The sequence below is a fragment of the Suncus etruscus genome, chromosome 10, assembly GCF_024139225.1.
Source record: "Suncus etruscus isolate mSunEtr1 chromosome 10, mSunEtr1.pri.cur, whole genome shotgun sequence".
NCBI lineage: Eukaryota > Metazoa > Chordata > Mammalia > Eulipotyphla > Soricidae > Suncus > Suncus etruscus.
This window is the reverse complement of record NC_064857.1, coordinates 66,868,074-66,885,248: the sequence shown is the minus strand read 5'-3', so window position 1 is coordinate 66,885,248 and position 17,175 is coordinate 66,868,074. Positions and strand designations below refer to the sequence as shown.

The 17,175-nt window shown below is 49.8% G+C and overlaps 2 protein-coding genes across 2 annotated transcripts in view; both read right to left on the bottom strand.

The window, feature by feature from the left end:
- Window positions 1-6,656, bottom strand: part of BCL2 (BCL2 apoptosis regulator) — a 164,137-nt gene extending 157,481 nt beyond the window's left edge. The window contains exon 1 of the mRNA XM_049782095.1: window positions 6,077-6,656. Coding sequence (XP_049638052.1) covers window positions 6,077-6,646 — 570 coding nt within the window. The 5' untranslated portion in view covers window positions 6,647-6,656. The remainder of the gene's footprint in view (window positions 1-6,076) is intronic.
- KDSR (3-ketodihydrosphingosine reductase) overlaps window positions 1-17,175 on the bottom strand; it is a 425,889-nt gene that overhangs the window by 355,394 nt on the left and 53,320 nt on the right. The window lies entirely within an intron of this gene.

Genomic DNA, 17,175 nt, shown 5'->3' with positions numbered 1-17,175 from the left:
AAAGTCAGGAGCACAGCAGGTGTGGTCCCCACCCCTCCAAAAAGAAAAGAAATCATTTTCAAATGAAGATGGCTCTGATGACCCCCAGCTACAGAAAGAGGGCTGGAGAGGGACAAGGTGATGGGAGGAACGTAGTATTGTGAGGTCCTTGTTTGTAGTATTTCACAGAGGATACAGTGACTAGTGATGGAACAAACCCAGAGCACCGCTGCTGCCTGAAACCTGACCACCACCCTCTCTCATCTCTCCCAAAGGCTGCAATGCTGTCCTCCTGAAAATCCCTTTGTGGGGCACTGAAGTTACAGTACTGAATGAAGGGAGGGAGTCTGCATGGCACGCGGCCAGTGGACCAGGGTTCAATCCCTGGCATCCCACATAATCCCCTGAGTACCACCGGGAGTTATTCCTGAGTTCAGAGCTCAGAGTAAGCCACCCAAATAAACAAACAAACAAGGATGACAATAAAAAAGAAATCCCTTTGTGCATTTTTAGGGGGCAGAAGTAGGGCATGTACCTTGCATGTAACCAACCTGGGTTCAAGCTCCTGGTAGGGTCTCCTGAGTCTGCCAGGTATGATTCCTGAGCTTGACAGAGGCAGGAGTCAGTCCTGTGCACAGCTGGGAGTGGCCCCCTAAATCAAACAAAACCCCTTTGTGTTTATTCCTGCTACTGGAATGATGTAAGAAAGGAGATTCTGCCCCCCCCACCCCCCAAAAAAAGGCTCTTCTGATCCTTCGACTCAAGAGCCTGCAATGTCTTTTAACTTTAAAAGAACTAATGAAACACTAATTGAGAACTCTAGACTGGGTATTTATTATAAAACCTTGATATACATAAAAGAATGCTTGTGCAGGTCAGTCTTCAGCAAGGGAGGGTCCCCTGCCTTTCAGTTCTCTTACGAGGGTGACTGACTGTGCTAATGGGTATTTTTTTTTTTTTTTTTGGTTTTGGTTTTTGGTTTTTGGGTCATACCCAGCAGCTCTCAGGGGTTACTCCTAGCTCTACACTCAAAAATCATTCCTGGCAGGCTTGGGGGACCATATGGGATGCCAGGATTCAAAACACCGTCCTTCTGCATGTAAGGCAAATGCCTTACCTCCATGGTATTTCACCGGCCCTGCTAATAGATATTTTTCAAGTGCTCTGTGTTTTGAGTCAGGCCTTCTACACACATGAACAGCCATCGGGTTAGAAATAACTGTTTGGCAATGAAGATCTAAGTCTATGCAAAATATCACCAACTTCGCTCTCCCCCAAACCGCCCCACCACCCCGGAATCTGACTCACGGGGATGGGGTGTGGCAGCCATGGGGTGACTGGGTTTACAAACACACCCACAGACCCTGTCTGGGTGTGAGGCCCGGCCTTCCTGTGCCCACCCCTGGCACCCGGGTTTGGTACACGAATACTCAGCCATGTGTGGTGCCCGGCCCATGAGGCTCTGAGATATCCCTGTGTTTCCCCTATGCACAGTGGGGAGGGCGTTTGCCTTACACATGGATGACCCAGTTTAAATCCCTGGCATCTCATATGGTGCCCCAAGCAATGTCAAGAGTAATTTCTGAGTGCAGAGCCAAGAGTAACCTAGTATGGAGTGATTTGAGTGTGGCCCCCCAAAATAAAAACAAAAACAAATGACCTGAGGAAACAAAAAAAAAAAGAATGACAACAAAAAAGAAATCCTTCTATGCTTTTTCGGAGGCCAGGGTTAGGGCACTTGCCTTGCATGCAGCTAACCTGGGTTCAATCCTCCCATAAGCCCTCCTGAGTCTGCCCAGTATGACCTGAGGAAGGTCAGGAATGAGTAGGGACAGGGAGGGAAACGCCACTCCTGACCCACTCAGCCCCATATCCCTGTTTTCCCAGTTCCTCCAGTAGTCTGGGGCTGGGTGCAGAGGAAAAGGATCAGAACCAAACTCAGAGACCAACACAGACACACAGACACACACACACTCACACACCGTATGCATACACATAATTACATACCACATGCACCACTAGACACACTAGACCACCTCAACCAAGGAAAGCCAGTGTCCTACTTAAGCCACTTGTTCTGTTCCCGATTTCTCATCTCACTGTCCTTTGAGACAGCAGTGATGCCAGCATCTCTGTCTGCGGGGCACCCTCGCCTTGCCCTCGATCTCAGACACACCTGACAGAACCCCTCTGTCTTGGAGCTGTCTCAGGGACTCGAAACTCCTCAGCAGAAATGAAACTGATTTAAGTGGATGAAATAATAACAGAGCAACTCAAAGCGCCACCTCTCCTACCTTTAATAGAAAGAAAGTGGCCTGGCTTGAATGGGGCCAGTACAGACTGCATAGCTTCTCTCCTCCCCCTCTCTCTCTTCTCTCACTCACTTACCCTCCCCTCTCTCTCTCTCTCTCTCTCTCTCTCTCTCTCTCTCTCTCTCTCTCTCTCTCTCTCTCTCTCTCTCTCCCCTTCTCCTCTCCGGTCTCCCTCACTTCCCTCTCTCTTTTTCCCTCTTCCTTTCTCTTTTCTTTCTCCTTCTTCCTCCTTCCTCTACCTTCTCTCTCTCTCTCCCATTCTCTTTCCTCTCCCCTTCCTTCCCTCTTTCTCCTCTCTTCTCTTTCTCTCCTATCTGAGGTACAGGACCTGTGATGCCTACAGCTGCCTCCACCTCCCAAGATTCATTGTGAAGCAGCAGCAAATTCTTTTTTTTTTTATTTATTTATTTAAAAAAAGAACTTTGAGGGGCTGGAGATATAGCACAGCAGTGTTTGCCTTGCAAGCAGCCGATTCAGGACCTAAGGTGGTTGGTTAGAATCCCGGTGTCCCATATGGTCCCTGTTCTTGCCAGGAGCTATTTCTGAGTAGACAGCCAGGAGTAACCCCTGAGCACCGGGTGTGGCCCAAAAACCAAAAAAAAAAAAAAAGGACTTTGAGGGGCCAGAGGATAGCACAGTGGTAGGACTGACCTGGGAAAGACCCAAGTTCAATTCCTGACATGGTCCCCCAAGTTTGACAGGTGCGATTTCTGGGCACAGAGCCAGGAGTAACCCTTGAGTGCTGCCAGGTGTGCCCCCTCAAATAAAAGACTTCAAGTTTGAACCCCCCAACTACTACCAGTATCTACCCTATAGGACCTGATGACCCCTTTAGTCTTGGAAATGGTACAAGGCACAATGGAACATCCAGAGATGCTAGTTCTCTCCTGAAACCTGCCAGTGTGGAGCTTTGGTGAAATCTGGACCAGAGTCAGAGATGCAGCCAAGGCCAGTGCAAACCTGTATGCCAGAGGCTTAAAATAAATAAGCAAACTAATAACGGACATTTAAAGAGACAGGCAAGGGGCCAGAGCAGCAGCATAGTAGGTAAGGGGCTGGCTTTGCACATGGCCCATCCAGGTTCAATCTCTCGCTTCCATCCTGGTTCTCCGAGCACTGCCAAGAGGAGTAAGCCCTGAGCAGTATGGAAGGAAGGGAGGGAGGGAGGGAGGGAGGGAGGGAGGGAGGGAGGGAGGGAGGGAGGGAGGGAGGGAGGGAAGGAAGGAAGGAAGAAAAGAAGAAGGGAAGGGAAGAAAGGAAGGATGGAAGAAAGGATAGAAGGAAGGGAAAGAAAGGAAGGAAGGAAGGAAGGAAGGAAGGAAGGAAGGAAGGAAGGAAGGAAGGAAGGAAGGAAGGAAGGAAGGAAGGAAGGAAAGAAGGAAGGAAGGAAAGAAGGAAGGAAGGGAGGGAGGGAGGGAGGGAGGGAGGGAGGGAGGGAGGGAGGGAAGGAAGGAAGGAAGGAAGGAAGGAAGGAAGGAAGGAAGGAAGGAAGGAAGGAAGGAAGGAAGGGAGGGAGGGAGGGAGGGAGGGAGGGAGGGAGGGAAGGAGGGAGGGAAGGAAGGAAGGAAGGAAGGACAAATCATTTGTAACTCACAAACCATCACTGTTAGGCCAACACATCCATTAAAAAAAAAAAAAAAAAAAAAGCAAAAAACTACCATTTCCTCAGACTCTTTTGTCCAATTTCTTAATGTTCCCAGAGAGTAAAATCCATCTTGGTGCTGGTATGAAAACAAACTGCAAATTCTCCCATTAGCCATTTCTGCTGCTCTATGATTTATTGGTACCATAAGAGGTTTTGGTCCCCAAAACGTTATCATGCGCTACCCGGTGGCATTGTGGTTTCGCCTCATGAAATGTAGCCTCAAATTTTATCAGCCTCAGATACCTGCTGACCACAAAGATTGACGCAACTCTGAAAACTCTATTTCGAAAGGAGGAAAAGGAGGTTTCACTTCAAAAGAAACCTCAGCTGTGTGGATGGGATTACAGCGCAACTCAACAACAAGAGGAAGGTTACATCTTAATTTCCATCATAAGCTTAGGTCTCTGTGTCCCCACCACCACCACCACTGATCTTTCTTATTAAATTACTTGGTAAGCGACAAGTTACCTCTTTGGATTTCTTTCAACAAAAACTTTTTCTAAAATTTTTTTCATAGAAATATCAAATGGTAACATTTAAATCAGTTTTACTCTGGTTTTCAAAAATGATCTTTTTTTTTTTGCTGTTTGGAAGGCCTTACCTACCTCTTTGGTCATGGTGGTTAAAAATAAAACCACCTACTTGGCCAAACACTGAACTCAAACATTCTATTCAGACTTTCGTGAATTCTTCCAGAATTCCTCCAGACCTGATCGTGTGGGCGCTCAAGAAGCCAACAATTCACAAAGGGCATTTTTCACTGCAGAAACTGAAAATGCGGATTAACTGAGCGAGTCGAACGGGGGCATCAATATTTTGTCAACTTGGATGTGTCGGGATCAGCTGCCTGTGGCTTCTCCCGGGGCCCTTCAATGCCGTCATGACTGCTTCTTATAAGCAAACACACATGCCATGTGTCAGGCTCTTGGCTGTTCCTAGGTCCTGCTGTATTAAGCAGGACTAATAATCCAGCTGAGACCAGGACAGGGAGGTGGGAAGGCCTGGGCTGCTGACTTCTTCCAGGATTCAAAGCATCCAAAACACTTTCCCAACAAGATTTCTTCCTCGTCCACGTCTGTCCTAAATCAGGCATTTCAGGCACCAGATGGAGGAGTGATAGGCAGTCCACTCTCAGTATCTGAACCTGACCCCGCCAACATCACATGGAGCATCACGTCGCACACAGATCTCCTGTCTAGTCCCCACCAACGCACATGAAAGTCACGCACAGGTGCCCTTTAACTGTCCAGGCAGAGGCATGGCACACCTGGGGCCAGTAACGGGGTTTTCTCACGCTCCGTGTTGCAAATTCCAAGCCCACAGACCACTTAAGGTATGGATCAGCGCAGTAATAAATAAATAAACAAATAAATAAAAGCAAGAGATATTCAAAAGACCAGAAACCTAGAGAACCGTTGGCACATGACAGAGACGATACCAATGTGGGAAGAGGCCAGAGCACAAGCGACACCACCTCAACGGGGCACGCAGCATGCTGCCACCGCTGAAGGGACTGGGGGCGCTGGACCCCAGAGTTGGTTCACCGGGAGGGCTCTGCACAGGGGTAGGCTGGATCCTGAGGCTTCTAGAAGGCGACTTTTCTAGAAGGTGACTTAGACTTACCTCTTTTGGAACAGTGCTAAGCTTTCCCAGGTAAAAAGGGCCAGCCAGATTCTCCTCCTGGCGAGTGCGTGGCAGAGGGTAAGCTTGTAGGTTCTGGGCTGGTAATGGGGTTCGGGGATGGGGTTGCCAGGGACATAGTCTCATCTCTACACAATGGAGCAGATTTAGGAGGCAGAGGCCCCACCTGGAGAGGGGCGTGTCTGGAACCTTCTATTTTGCGACTCACTCAAAAATCAGCTCAAGGTGGTCCAAGTCATCTCCCCCCCACTCACAAAACCAAACAAAACAATTTATCTCAAGGGATAAATTGAATTGAAACTTGGAACCTCTGCAGCTGGCCAAACAAGGTGGGTGACAGTCGGCGGAGCAGGCCAGGTACGAGGGGCGGACACCTGATGTTCCACGCACAAAGCCGGGACCCGCAGCTGCCCACCCTGCCACGCGCACACATGACACATAACACGCGCGCACGCTTGCACACACACGACACACGCTCTTGCGCGCGCGTGCCACCTACCCAGCCGCCGTTCTCCTGGATCCAGGTGTGCAGGTCGTCATTGAGGTACTCGGTCATCCACAGGGCGATGCTGTCCACCAGGGGCGACATCTCGCGGTTGACACTCTCCACGCACATGACCCCGCCGAACTCGAAGAAGGCCACGATGCGGCCCCAGTTCACCCCGTCCCTGAAGAGCTCCTCCACCACCGTGGCGAAGCGACCCCTGGCCGTGACGGGCGTCAGGTGCAGCTGGCTGGACATCTCGGCGAAGTCGCGGCGGTAGCGGCGGGAGAAGTCGTCGCCGGCCTGGCGCAGGGTCAGGTGGACCTCGGCGGGCACCGGGCCGGGCCAGGCGTTGGCGTTGGCGTTGGCATTGGCGTTGGTGGCGGCGTTGGCACCCGGGGCCGGCGAGGTCCGGGCCGCGCGCGCGGCTATGCGCGCGGGCTGCGGGGAGGAGAAGATGCCCGCGGCGGGGGCGGCACCTGCGTCCCCCGCGTCCCACTCGTAGCCGCGCTGTGCCAGCTTGTAGTGGATGTACTGCAGCACGATCTCCCGGTGGTCGTAGCCCGCGCGGCCCGCCTGCGCCATGCTCGCCCCCCTCCCCAGGCCCGAGCTGCGAGGCACCCCCAGGCTGCTTGCTCGCAGGGAGGGCGGCTAGAATCCAGCGCGCTTTGTACCGCCGCCTGGGCTTTGCATTCTTGGAAATGGGGTGTCTCCAGTCACGCGCGGTCCTCCACCCTGCCGGTGTTCCCCCCACGCTTTGCCTTTTGCTTTTTGTAAAAGAAAAAAAATAATAATAAAGCTGGATCAATTCCTTTCCGAGCTCGACTCCATCGGGTCCATGAGGACGAGTTCTTGTTACCTCCTATCCTTCTACTTCCAACGCGAGGCTGAAAGGTTTAAGCAAAGAAAAGAATAATAGTAAGTCCCTCACATCCCCAAGAATAAAAAAACTCAGGTGCATTTCCTTCACACACACAACACACACACATCACACACACACATCTCCACACACACACGTCAGACAGATACACAAGTACACAGACACACAGACACACAGACACACACACACACACACACACACACACACACACACACACGGCAGACAGATACACAACTTAGAATGCCTGGAGCGGAGAAGGCGCAAAACTCAACCCAACCCAACCTAACCGAGACTTGGATACAACTGGGTCTAAATGAAACTTAACTCCCAGGCACTTCAAGAGTTCTCCAAAAAAAAAAATAATAATAATAATAAAATAAAATCGCCAATGTTTCTTTCCATTGAAAGTTACCGTAAACCGATTTGCTGTGCAAAGAACTTACTTGTATATATTTTTTTTAATTTTTAGGCACCGCACGAACCTCGGTCACGTTTCCTTATTTTGTGAAAAGGAGGGGTAAAAGAATCATACAAATGCATCAGGCAAAAAATGCCATCCGTCTTTTCAGAACTCTCCCAGGGATCGCGGCTTTAGAAAACTTGGCCAATCAATCATTCGACAGGAGGTGCAAGGTAGGTGCGTTTGTGTGTGCATGTGGGTGTGTGTGATGGGGGTAAAGGGGGCCAGATTTGTCTGGGGTGGGGGGGGGGGGAATCAAAAGAGGATTTCCAAGTTAATGGCCCAGACGAGGAGCCTCCTTCACCGAAATGTCACTCCAGAGCGATCCGGAGCGGAAAGCTTTTGGGAAAGCTAAATCTCCCTTCGGCTCGGGGCAAGGGGAAGGGGAGAAGAAAAAGAAAAAGGCAGCGGCGGCAGATGAATCGCAACGCGCAGTCCGGGGTTGGCAGAAAGAAGTCCTGGGCTTTTTTCTTTTCCTTTCGCCCTCTCGGCAATTTGCACGCGCGCACACACGCGCGCGGGCACAGACATGGAGCTCCGGGTGGGCACGCCACAAGCCGGGCCGGCCGGCGGGCGGGCGGGTGGGCACCGGGGCTGGGGGGCACGCACGATATTCCTTCTCCGAGATTCAGCTGGGCACGGCCGAGCCAAAACGTCTTTTTTCCGAAGCAAAGGAAAGCGAATCAAAAATGCAAAAAAGCAAAAAAATTAAAAAGCTGCTCGCGAATGGAGAGCGAACCAGAGAGCGAGAAAGAGAGCGAGCGAGGAGGCAGGACGCGCCCGGCACCTCCCGGGCCGAGCGAGCGAGCAAGCAGAGCAGCCCGCGCTGTGTGTGGTGCGGCGCGGGGTAGGGAGGAGGAGGAGGAGGAGGAGGAGGAGGAGGAGAGGGAGGAGGAGGAGGAGGAGGAGGAAGAGGAGGGGGAGGGCTTTATTTTTCCCCTCTTTTTCCTAAAAAGGACGACTAGCTCCGAAGTTCTCCCCCCTGGACCCCCTCTTCCGCTGCACCCCACCGGCGCACCCCGCCTCCGGGCCGCGCACCCTTTCTCCTCCTCCTCCTCCTCCTTCTCCGGCTGCAGCAGCAACAGCAGCAGCAGCAGCAGCAGCGGCGGCGGCGGCGGCCGCCGCGTCCCCCGCGCTCCCGCCGAGGAAGGAGGACGCGATCCCCGCTCGGGGCCGAGGCACCCCGCACCCGCACCTCGCTCGGGCTGGCGGCGGCTCGGCGGGGCCCGGAGAGCTGGGGCTGGGGCCCCCGGGGAGGAAAAGGGCGGGCGCGGGGCGGGGCGGGGGGGACCCGGCCTCTTACTTCATTCTCGCCGCTGCGCGCCCGGTTTCCTGTCCCGACGTCACTCGGTTCATTCAAAAAAAGAAGAAAGCCAGCGGCCTCCTCCGAGCCGCCCCGCCAACCCCCTCCGGCCCCGGTTAAAGGAGCCGCGGTCGGGACGCCCCAGCCGGGGACACATGGCCGAGCCCGCTGGGTGGGTGGGTGGGTGGGTGGGTGGCGCGGCCGGCGCAGGCCTCCCCTACCCGGGCGGCCGGGGCGCGGTGGGTGTGCCGATTGGGGCGCCGGGGCGATCGGGGGGCTTGACGGCCGGTGGGGATCGGGGGTGTCCGGGAGAGCTGAGCCAGCCGCTCGCCCCGGGGGCAACAACAAGGGCTGGGAAGGGAGGAAGGCGCCACGCTCGCCCGCCCGCTCGCCCGCCCACCCGGTTCCCTTCCCAAGCCGGAGAGGCCGAGGGAGAAAGTGCGCGCGCACACATACACACACACGGCCTGGGCTCCTCGCGATTCTGCGCGCACACAGACACTCACACACGCACGCACCGATCGCCAGATTCGAATGGAGAAGGAGCAGCGCGTGCACACGCGCACACACATGCACGCCCACGAACGCACATACAAGCGCGCGCGCGCGTTGGCACAGGCACTCGCAGCGCCAGGCCGCCCTGGGACGCGCCACCCGCACCCACGCTGCTACGCGGACCCCAAACACTGGGACTTCGGAATGAGAAACTTCGCCCTCCCTAGCGACGGAGGGAAGCCCAGAGCCGGTCCAGTGGAAGTTCAAGTTGCTTCCTAGGAGTTCAGGAGACAGACCATCGCCAGGCCCCGTCTAGATCTCCACCAGCCAGTCCGTGGGGAGGCAAGTGCGGGGCTGGAAATGTTCCTGGTTATTTTTTCCGACAGGGTTCAAGCTGGACAGGATCCCTCTGGGCACCTGCTGGTCCTAACTAACCCCGGAATGGATGAAGGGCAGTTTGTCTGGAGCTAGAAATCACACACACACACACACACACACACACACACACACACACACACACACACCCTATCTACCACCCTTGTGCAAACGTATCTGGACACTGCTGGTCTTACTACACACACACACACACACACACACACACACACACACACACACACACACACCCTATCTACCACCCTTGTGCAAACGTATCTGGACACTGCTGGTCCTAACTAACCCCGGGATAGATGAAAGGCAGTTTGCCTGGAGCTGGAAATCAGACACACACACACACACACACACACACACACACACACACACACCACTACCTACCACCCTTGTGCAAACGTATCTGGACACTGCTGGTCCTAACTAACCCTGTGATAGATGAAGGGCAGTTTGTCTGGAGCTGGATATCAGACAGACAGACACAGACACACACACACACACACACACCTACCGCCCCGTGTGCAAACGTATCTGCAAGCTGACTATGCACAAAGGACACAGGTCCACACAGTTCCATTCATGGGCATGCATTCATAGTAGCCCCCTGGGAGAAAAGCCCCCGAGGGCAAACTGTTTATTTTGATCTCCAAGAGGCTTTGACAAATAAAGTGCCAAGGAAAAAAATGTTTACTAAAAGCAAAGCAGCTTACTTAATAGGGCTCCAGTTCAAATCTAGAAGGGATATAGATTATTGTGGTCATAGAAACGTGACAAATGAATCCGGCAATGTACACAAATGGGTTCCAACAATATTGAGTCTCATTCCTACCCTGAAATCAAAGCATTTGCACTTAAACAAAATAAGCACACCGGGTTCTTTTCATTTCTTCATTCATCACCCAGTGAGCTAGCTAGCCTGCCGGCCTGCCTCTTGCCCCTCAGAATAGATGTTTCTCCTGCCAGCAAGGGGAAAGGAAGGTTGAGGAAGACGCTCCTTCCTGAGTTCCCAGTGCTGACTGGGTCCCCTGACTGGACCTGGACAGTAGGGAACTGTTCTGGCCTAGAAACAGACACAGGGGACAGACCCACTGAAAGGTTCTCTTTCAGGCTCCTGCGAATGTCCTGTTATGGTTTCGGGATCTTCTCAGAACTTGGTTTTAAACTCCCAAATCACTTATGAGGAATTGAAAGCCTTAGTACTCCAAGCCCCAGCATGAGTAAGGAAATGAGAGGACAGAGCTGGAAAAGAGTGTACTTCTGCAAAGGAGGCAGCCTGTGGACTCTCAATTCCCTGAGAAAGAAGCTTCCTTATTTCCGCCCCTTGGCCAACAACCTTCATCCGCCTTTACTCATGTTTTCCTTCTGTGGTACCTCTCAGCACAGTTCTGGTATCCTCCTGGACCAAGGTTAGGTTGTCCTTTGGAATGTTCTGGAAATGTTTCCCATTGGAAGAGTAAGCCTATTCCCACATTCAGATTCTACGTGCATGCAATACCCCTTGAGCAGGAAGGAAGTACATGCCTCCGAAAATGTGAATGAACTCCGTGTGGGTGAGACAGACGGTGCAGTCCGTGGTGGCCTAAGTCAGGAGGAAAGCTTAGATTTGTGGGGAACTCCCCCTGAAAACCTCCCAAAACTATCCATCAGAATCCATTTCCCTTCCAGGATGCCTTCTGCTCCTCAGAGCCAAGGATGGCCCTGCTGCCAGCTCTGCCCAGCTGGAGCAGAGCAGGAAGGTGGCACCAGGAAGAGAAACGAACAGGACTTGGGGAATGGAGATTGGATCTAGTCGGAAAGGCCTGTGTTTTCCTTTATTCTCCACTCTGCCAAACAAAAAGCTTTTTATTGCCAGTTTTCGCCACCTACTGGTTGAAGCGTAACAGTATAATTGAGAAAGTTCAGTCCTCACCCTTGACGTTCAAAAAGAATTCTTATCTGGATGTTCCATAACGGAGGTCTGTTCCAAACTATCCAGATTTTCATGACAAATAAATATGAAGAGATATGAACTACCTGGGAAGGAAATGAGTGAAAATCACAAAACTTGGCCCCCCTGCCACTTAGGCAAACAAAAAGAAATAAATCCAGAAGCAAACAAAATACAGCAAATCAAGAGAGAAAAACCAGTGTCCACATTACCAGAATATGAGAAAATGGAATTATAGGACAGCACAGTACAGAAGCTATTCCAGAAGACATCCCAAATACAAGATTCCATTCCACTAGTTGCTACCCTGTTACCAGCAGGAGAAATCATTGATAAACTCTTCAATACTCCCAAGAGGTGCTCCTGGTCCATTAACTCCTGGCCAAGCAGGCAGCAATTCAAGGCAAGGGTGCAGTGCTGGGTCCATGGGGCTCCCTTATACAGGGGTCTCAAACTCAATTTACCTGGGTGCCGAAGGAGGTAAAGTCGGGGTGATCCTTGAGTGCAAAGTCAGTAGTAAGTCTTGAACATTGGGGGGTGTAACCCAAACAACTAAAACAAAACAAAAAAAGATTCCTCTAGGGCAGGGCCACAAACTGTTGTACAGAGGACCACAAACAGTCCACAGGCCCGCGAGTTTGAGACCCCTGCCTTATAAGCAGTGTTAGGAGGGTTACCCCATAAGCAGTGTTAGGAGCCTTCCCCCATAAGCAGTGTTAGGAGCCTAGATGTGCTTGGGCGATGCCATGGTGCTGGGGAGTCAACTGGGAACTGACCTCTTGCCAATCAGGCTACCTAGTACCATGTGGAGTAGTTCAGATGGTTGCCAAAATATGTACTTTTGGGAGGAGTTTTGGAGCCACAGCTGGGGATTACTCCTGGCTCAAGGGTTACTTCTGGCTCTGAACACAGAAATCCCTCCTGGCAGGCTCAGAGGATCATATGGGATGCCAGGGATCAAATCCGGTCAGCCACATGAAACATCTACCCACTGTGTTCTGACCCCAGACAGTTGCAGATTTGATTGGCCAATGTCATACAATCATGAATATTATCAAATTCTGTTTGAGTTCCTACTGAGGGCCATCCTGACCCTCTGGCTTATGCTTATGAAGCTTGGGCAAGAAAGGGTCATCCGTGCCACATTCTCAGCTCCCCAGTCATCCTGTCTTTAACTGGAATGTCCTTCACCAAATGTAAACCACGAAGCCTGCATCCAACTTAGGAGACTACCTCAAGAATGGAGGGTGGGTTTTGCACCTCAGGAAATGTTCCAAAGACTGATGCAGCCCTTTGAAGTGAAGCAACGGCACTGCAGACACGTCCTTCTGTTGTGCCAACGTGCAGGCAAATAAGGTTGACTTTGTGTTTACAAAAGGAAATTCATTCCTGGCAATTTTTTCCTTTTGAATGAATGACTTTGTGTTTGAAAATGAAATCAACTCAGAGTCGGGACTTGTCTTCTATTTTCAAATACCAACTGTTCTTGTTGGATTGAAACTCCAGCTAGAGAACCAAACCACCATCTTGTTGATGGGGAGGTGAGGCGGGGAGAATGGCATAAAATTTACACCCTACCTAATTCGACATCATTCCGCTGAGAGGTTTCAACCCGGCCTCCTATCCTGCTATCTCCCAGAAGCCTTTCTCTGCAGAAAAATACCTTTAAAGAGATCAAGGTCATGGGGCTGGAGTGATAGTACATCGGGGAGGGCATTTGCCCCCCCCCCCATATCCCATATTGTCCCTTGAGCACCGCCAAAACTAATTCTTGAGCTCAGAGCCAGAAATAAACCCTGAACACCACTGGGTGTGGCCCAAAAAAAAAAACAAATTAAAAAAAGTTCAAAGTCAATGTTTTTCTTTTTGAGGGTTGTGGTAACAAAGGACCACAAACTGGGTGCCACCTAAGGGAACTGTCCTGCCCTAGAACTAGGGACCCAAGCACCAAATCAGGGTGTCAGTGGGACCACAAACATCCAGGACTCCAGGGAAGGTGCTTTCTTGCTCTTCCCACTTCTGAGACGTTGTCGGTCCAGCCTCTGCCCCTCTCATAACACATTATGCGTGTGTGTTTGTGTGCTTGTTTGTGTGTTGTCTTCTCCACTTACCATGCCACAGTGGATGAGAATTCCCTTGAGTAACATTCCCTTCACCAAGTCTATCTGGATGGGCCCTTTTTCCGAAGATGACAGCCACAGGAACTGGGCATGAGGATTCTGGTATCTTTGCCGGGACACAATTCAGCCCCCAACACCGTGTACTTAAGTCTTTCAAACTCAGAAGTTTCCTCTGTGTTTCAGCCCTCCCCCCCCAAAAAAAACAAAGGTCCAGAAGAAGGAGAACTAAAGCTACAACTGGGCTGTTGAGTCTTTTCTGCTCCTGGTTCTCCAAGAGTAAGAGCTCTTACTGGTGGAGCCTCCCCCTTTCACTGACCCTTCTCAAGCTCTGAACTGGCAGTGGGTTCTGGAAAAAAAAAATGTCAACAAGCTTTGAAAATTCTGCTTACCCGCCTGCGATACAATCCAAGCATATAGCCAGTGCATGTTCATACTTCAAGTTCCCTTTCCAGAACTTCACCTTCTGTGCACCCAACCTTGGCCATCCTGGGTGGTCTTAGGTGTCACCTGGGACTTTTGGAGAGGTTTAGTCCCGAGCAAGGAGTTTAAACTCATAAACCAAATCCTGGCTCCATGACTTAGCAGCTATGACTCAGGCCTACTTTCTTAACCTGTGTCTGCGCCTCCCGGATAACTCAGGGACAGAAATAGTTTGTCCAAGGTTGGATGCATCATGCCCAACAGTGCTTGATACGGGATCTGTTCTCAACTCTAGCAATGAATGGTATCTGAGCCATGAACCAGTGTCATCTCCAGCTTGTTTCTCTCTAGATGCTAAATGATTTGAGGACAGGATGGTTGTTTTCCCTGTGTGCATATTCCCCGTTGAGAACAGGGCCTGGCATTCAGATAACTTGGCACGAAACCCAGTGCTGCCCCGCGTTGAAGGAAGGAATGAGGAGCAAGCGGTTCCAGTCCCTCGGAAAAGGCTTGTCAGAGCCTGCCTGACAAGGGTGGGAGAGACAGAAACAGCAGGGCAGGGCGGGAAAAGTGGTTTCTGAGTCTGTTGATTCTGGGGGCTGGAACGCCCAGCTCCTACACAGCTGCTGAGGGCCAAGGGTCTAGTACCAAAACTGGGACCAGGACCGTGAAGGATTTCCCTTTTGCAACATCCCAACAAAAAGGCATCGAGGAGGAGCCAGAGCAATAGCACAGCAGGCAGGTCCTGTGCCTTGCATGCAGCTGACTTGGGTTCAACCCCCTGCACCCTATATGGTCTCCCAGCATGCCAGGAATGATTTCTGAGCAGAGAGCCAGGAGTAACCCTTGAGCACTGCCAGGTGTGGCCCCAAAACAAAAGGCTCAGATGTAATTAAAGTTTGAAGTTTACAAAGCAAGGTGGTATCCAGAAAATCTTAATGTGTCCTAAATTGTCCCAAGAGCAGAGAATTCAGGTGTGCACTTTCACTATATCACTTTTCTACACTTTTTTGGGGGACACACATCCGCTAATACTCAGGTGTTACTTACTCCTGGCTTAGCATTTAGGAATCAGTGAGCAAACCACATGGGATACCAGGGACTGACAACATAGGTTAGCCATGTGCAATGCAAATGCCTTACCCACTGTACTTTCACTCTGGCCCCATTTTTCTTTGAGTCAAAGAAACATACATATCTCTTAGAAAGTGAAGGTTTCATGGTAGTGGTGGTGAATCTATTTGTATACATGAAACACACACTAGATTCCGTTACTAAACTCTGCGTTTCTTTGTCCTTTCACTCACATAGCCTACCTCATGAGGTCAAGCAGAACATTCGGAACAGAAGCTGAGAATATCAAGTGCTTTCTCTGAAGATTTGACCAAAATGACCATGCTCAAACCCCACTGACTGTTGAGGACTGAAACAAAGACCATACTTTTTTTGTTTTATTTTGGTTTAGTTTGGTTTTGTTGCCATACCCGGCAGTGCTCAGAGGTTACTCCTGGCAGGCTTGGATAACCATGACATATCAGAGCTCGAACTCAGATTGAGCCACATACAATGCAAACGCCCTAACCACTGTACTATCTCTCTAGTCCTGAAGATCATCTTATAGGAAGGGGTGGTCTTTGGCTAAAATCTTTTTTTTTGTTGATTTTGGGCCACCCCCGGCAGTGCTCAGGGGTTACTCCTGGCTATCTGCTCAGAAATAGCTCCTGGCAGGCACGGGGGACCATATGAGATGCTGGGATTCGAACCAACCACCTTAGGTTCTGGGTCAGCTGCTTGCAAGGAAAACGCCGCTGTGCTATCTCTCCGGCCCCTAAAATCTTTCTTATAGATACCAATTTCAAGACAAATGAATTCTCATATCTGTAAAGCTTGTCCCCATTTATTTTGTTGCTGTGATTCAGAAGTACAAGATATGAAAATTAGGTTACAATTTTGCCACAAAAGCATCTAAAGTAGCAAACACAAAGTCTAATATATATCAAAATAGCATGTACACTTTCATCAACTGAAAATGTCTGCAGCGGTCTCCTGTTGATTAAATGTCGTAACTATTATCTCCTCATCAAAATAGCAAATCTGTGGTCACTGAACGGAACTCAACTTCAAGATTCAGTCCAGAATATGGAAGTTATGGCTAGTAGGGAATTTTTAAAGCTCAATTTCTAGAACTAAAGGAAGTAAGAATGAAGCATCTTATGTCCAAATGCATGAATGTGTAAAACTGGCCTCAGTGAGTAAGAAGAGTTTAAATTAGAATATGATGTAATAACATTGAAGTTGCTGATGATACACTCGGTTTTAAAAAATGACTAGGATGTTGTCTTCTTCTAGAAAGACAAAGACATACAATTCTTTGAATTGAAGCAACTATGAACAAAATGCTTTTGTCATCTAAATATTAGAAACGGTCTCTCAAAATTTCACCCCCAAGTGTCAACAATTTATGGTTTAGCAGATCCAAGTAAAAGCTTTATAACTGAATATACATAAATAGTATTAAGGTAAGGAGACCATCATTAATATTTTAATTCTCTTTTCAAATTGTAAACTAAATGCAAAAATAAAAGACTAATTCCCTTGACTTGGCTTTTATAAAAGTGAGGATTTTTTTTTCAATATCTTGTTTAAATTATGAGGGGTCCTGGAATGTCTTTTGGAATTCTTATGGCTCAATGACAGAAAACTTTTTTAAATAAATATACTCACAAATAAATCAAAAGAAAATAATACAACCAAGCCCAGCAGAGGCAGGCACTTGAGGACGGCAACTTGCATGGTTAGCTAAGTTATGGTCACACAGAGAACATTCCAACAGAATTAGAATAAACTGCTGCCACAGGTAACACCCAGTTCTGGGTACAGTGCTAAAGTGCTAAATCAAAGCAATCCTTTAAAAAAAAAAAAAAAGGAAAAAGAAAAAGAAAAAAGAAAGCCAATAATCTGACTCAAGGTTCTATCTTCCCCTCTGCACAAAATAAAATGTTATATAAAATTTGATCTGCCCTCCACTCCAAAAGAAAAAAAAAATCAGAATTTGCCTTGCAATATTTTCATCTCTTAGAAGTCAGGTCATTGAAAGGCTGTTTAAATGTCTACAAGTCCTT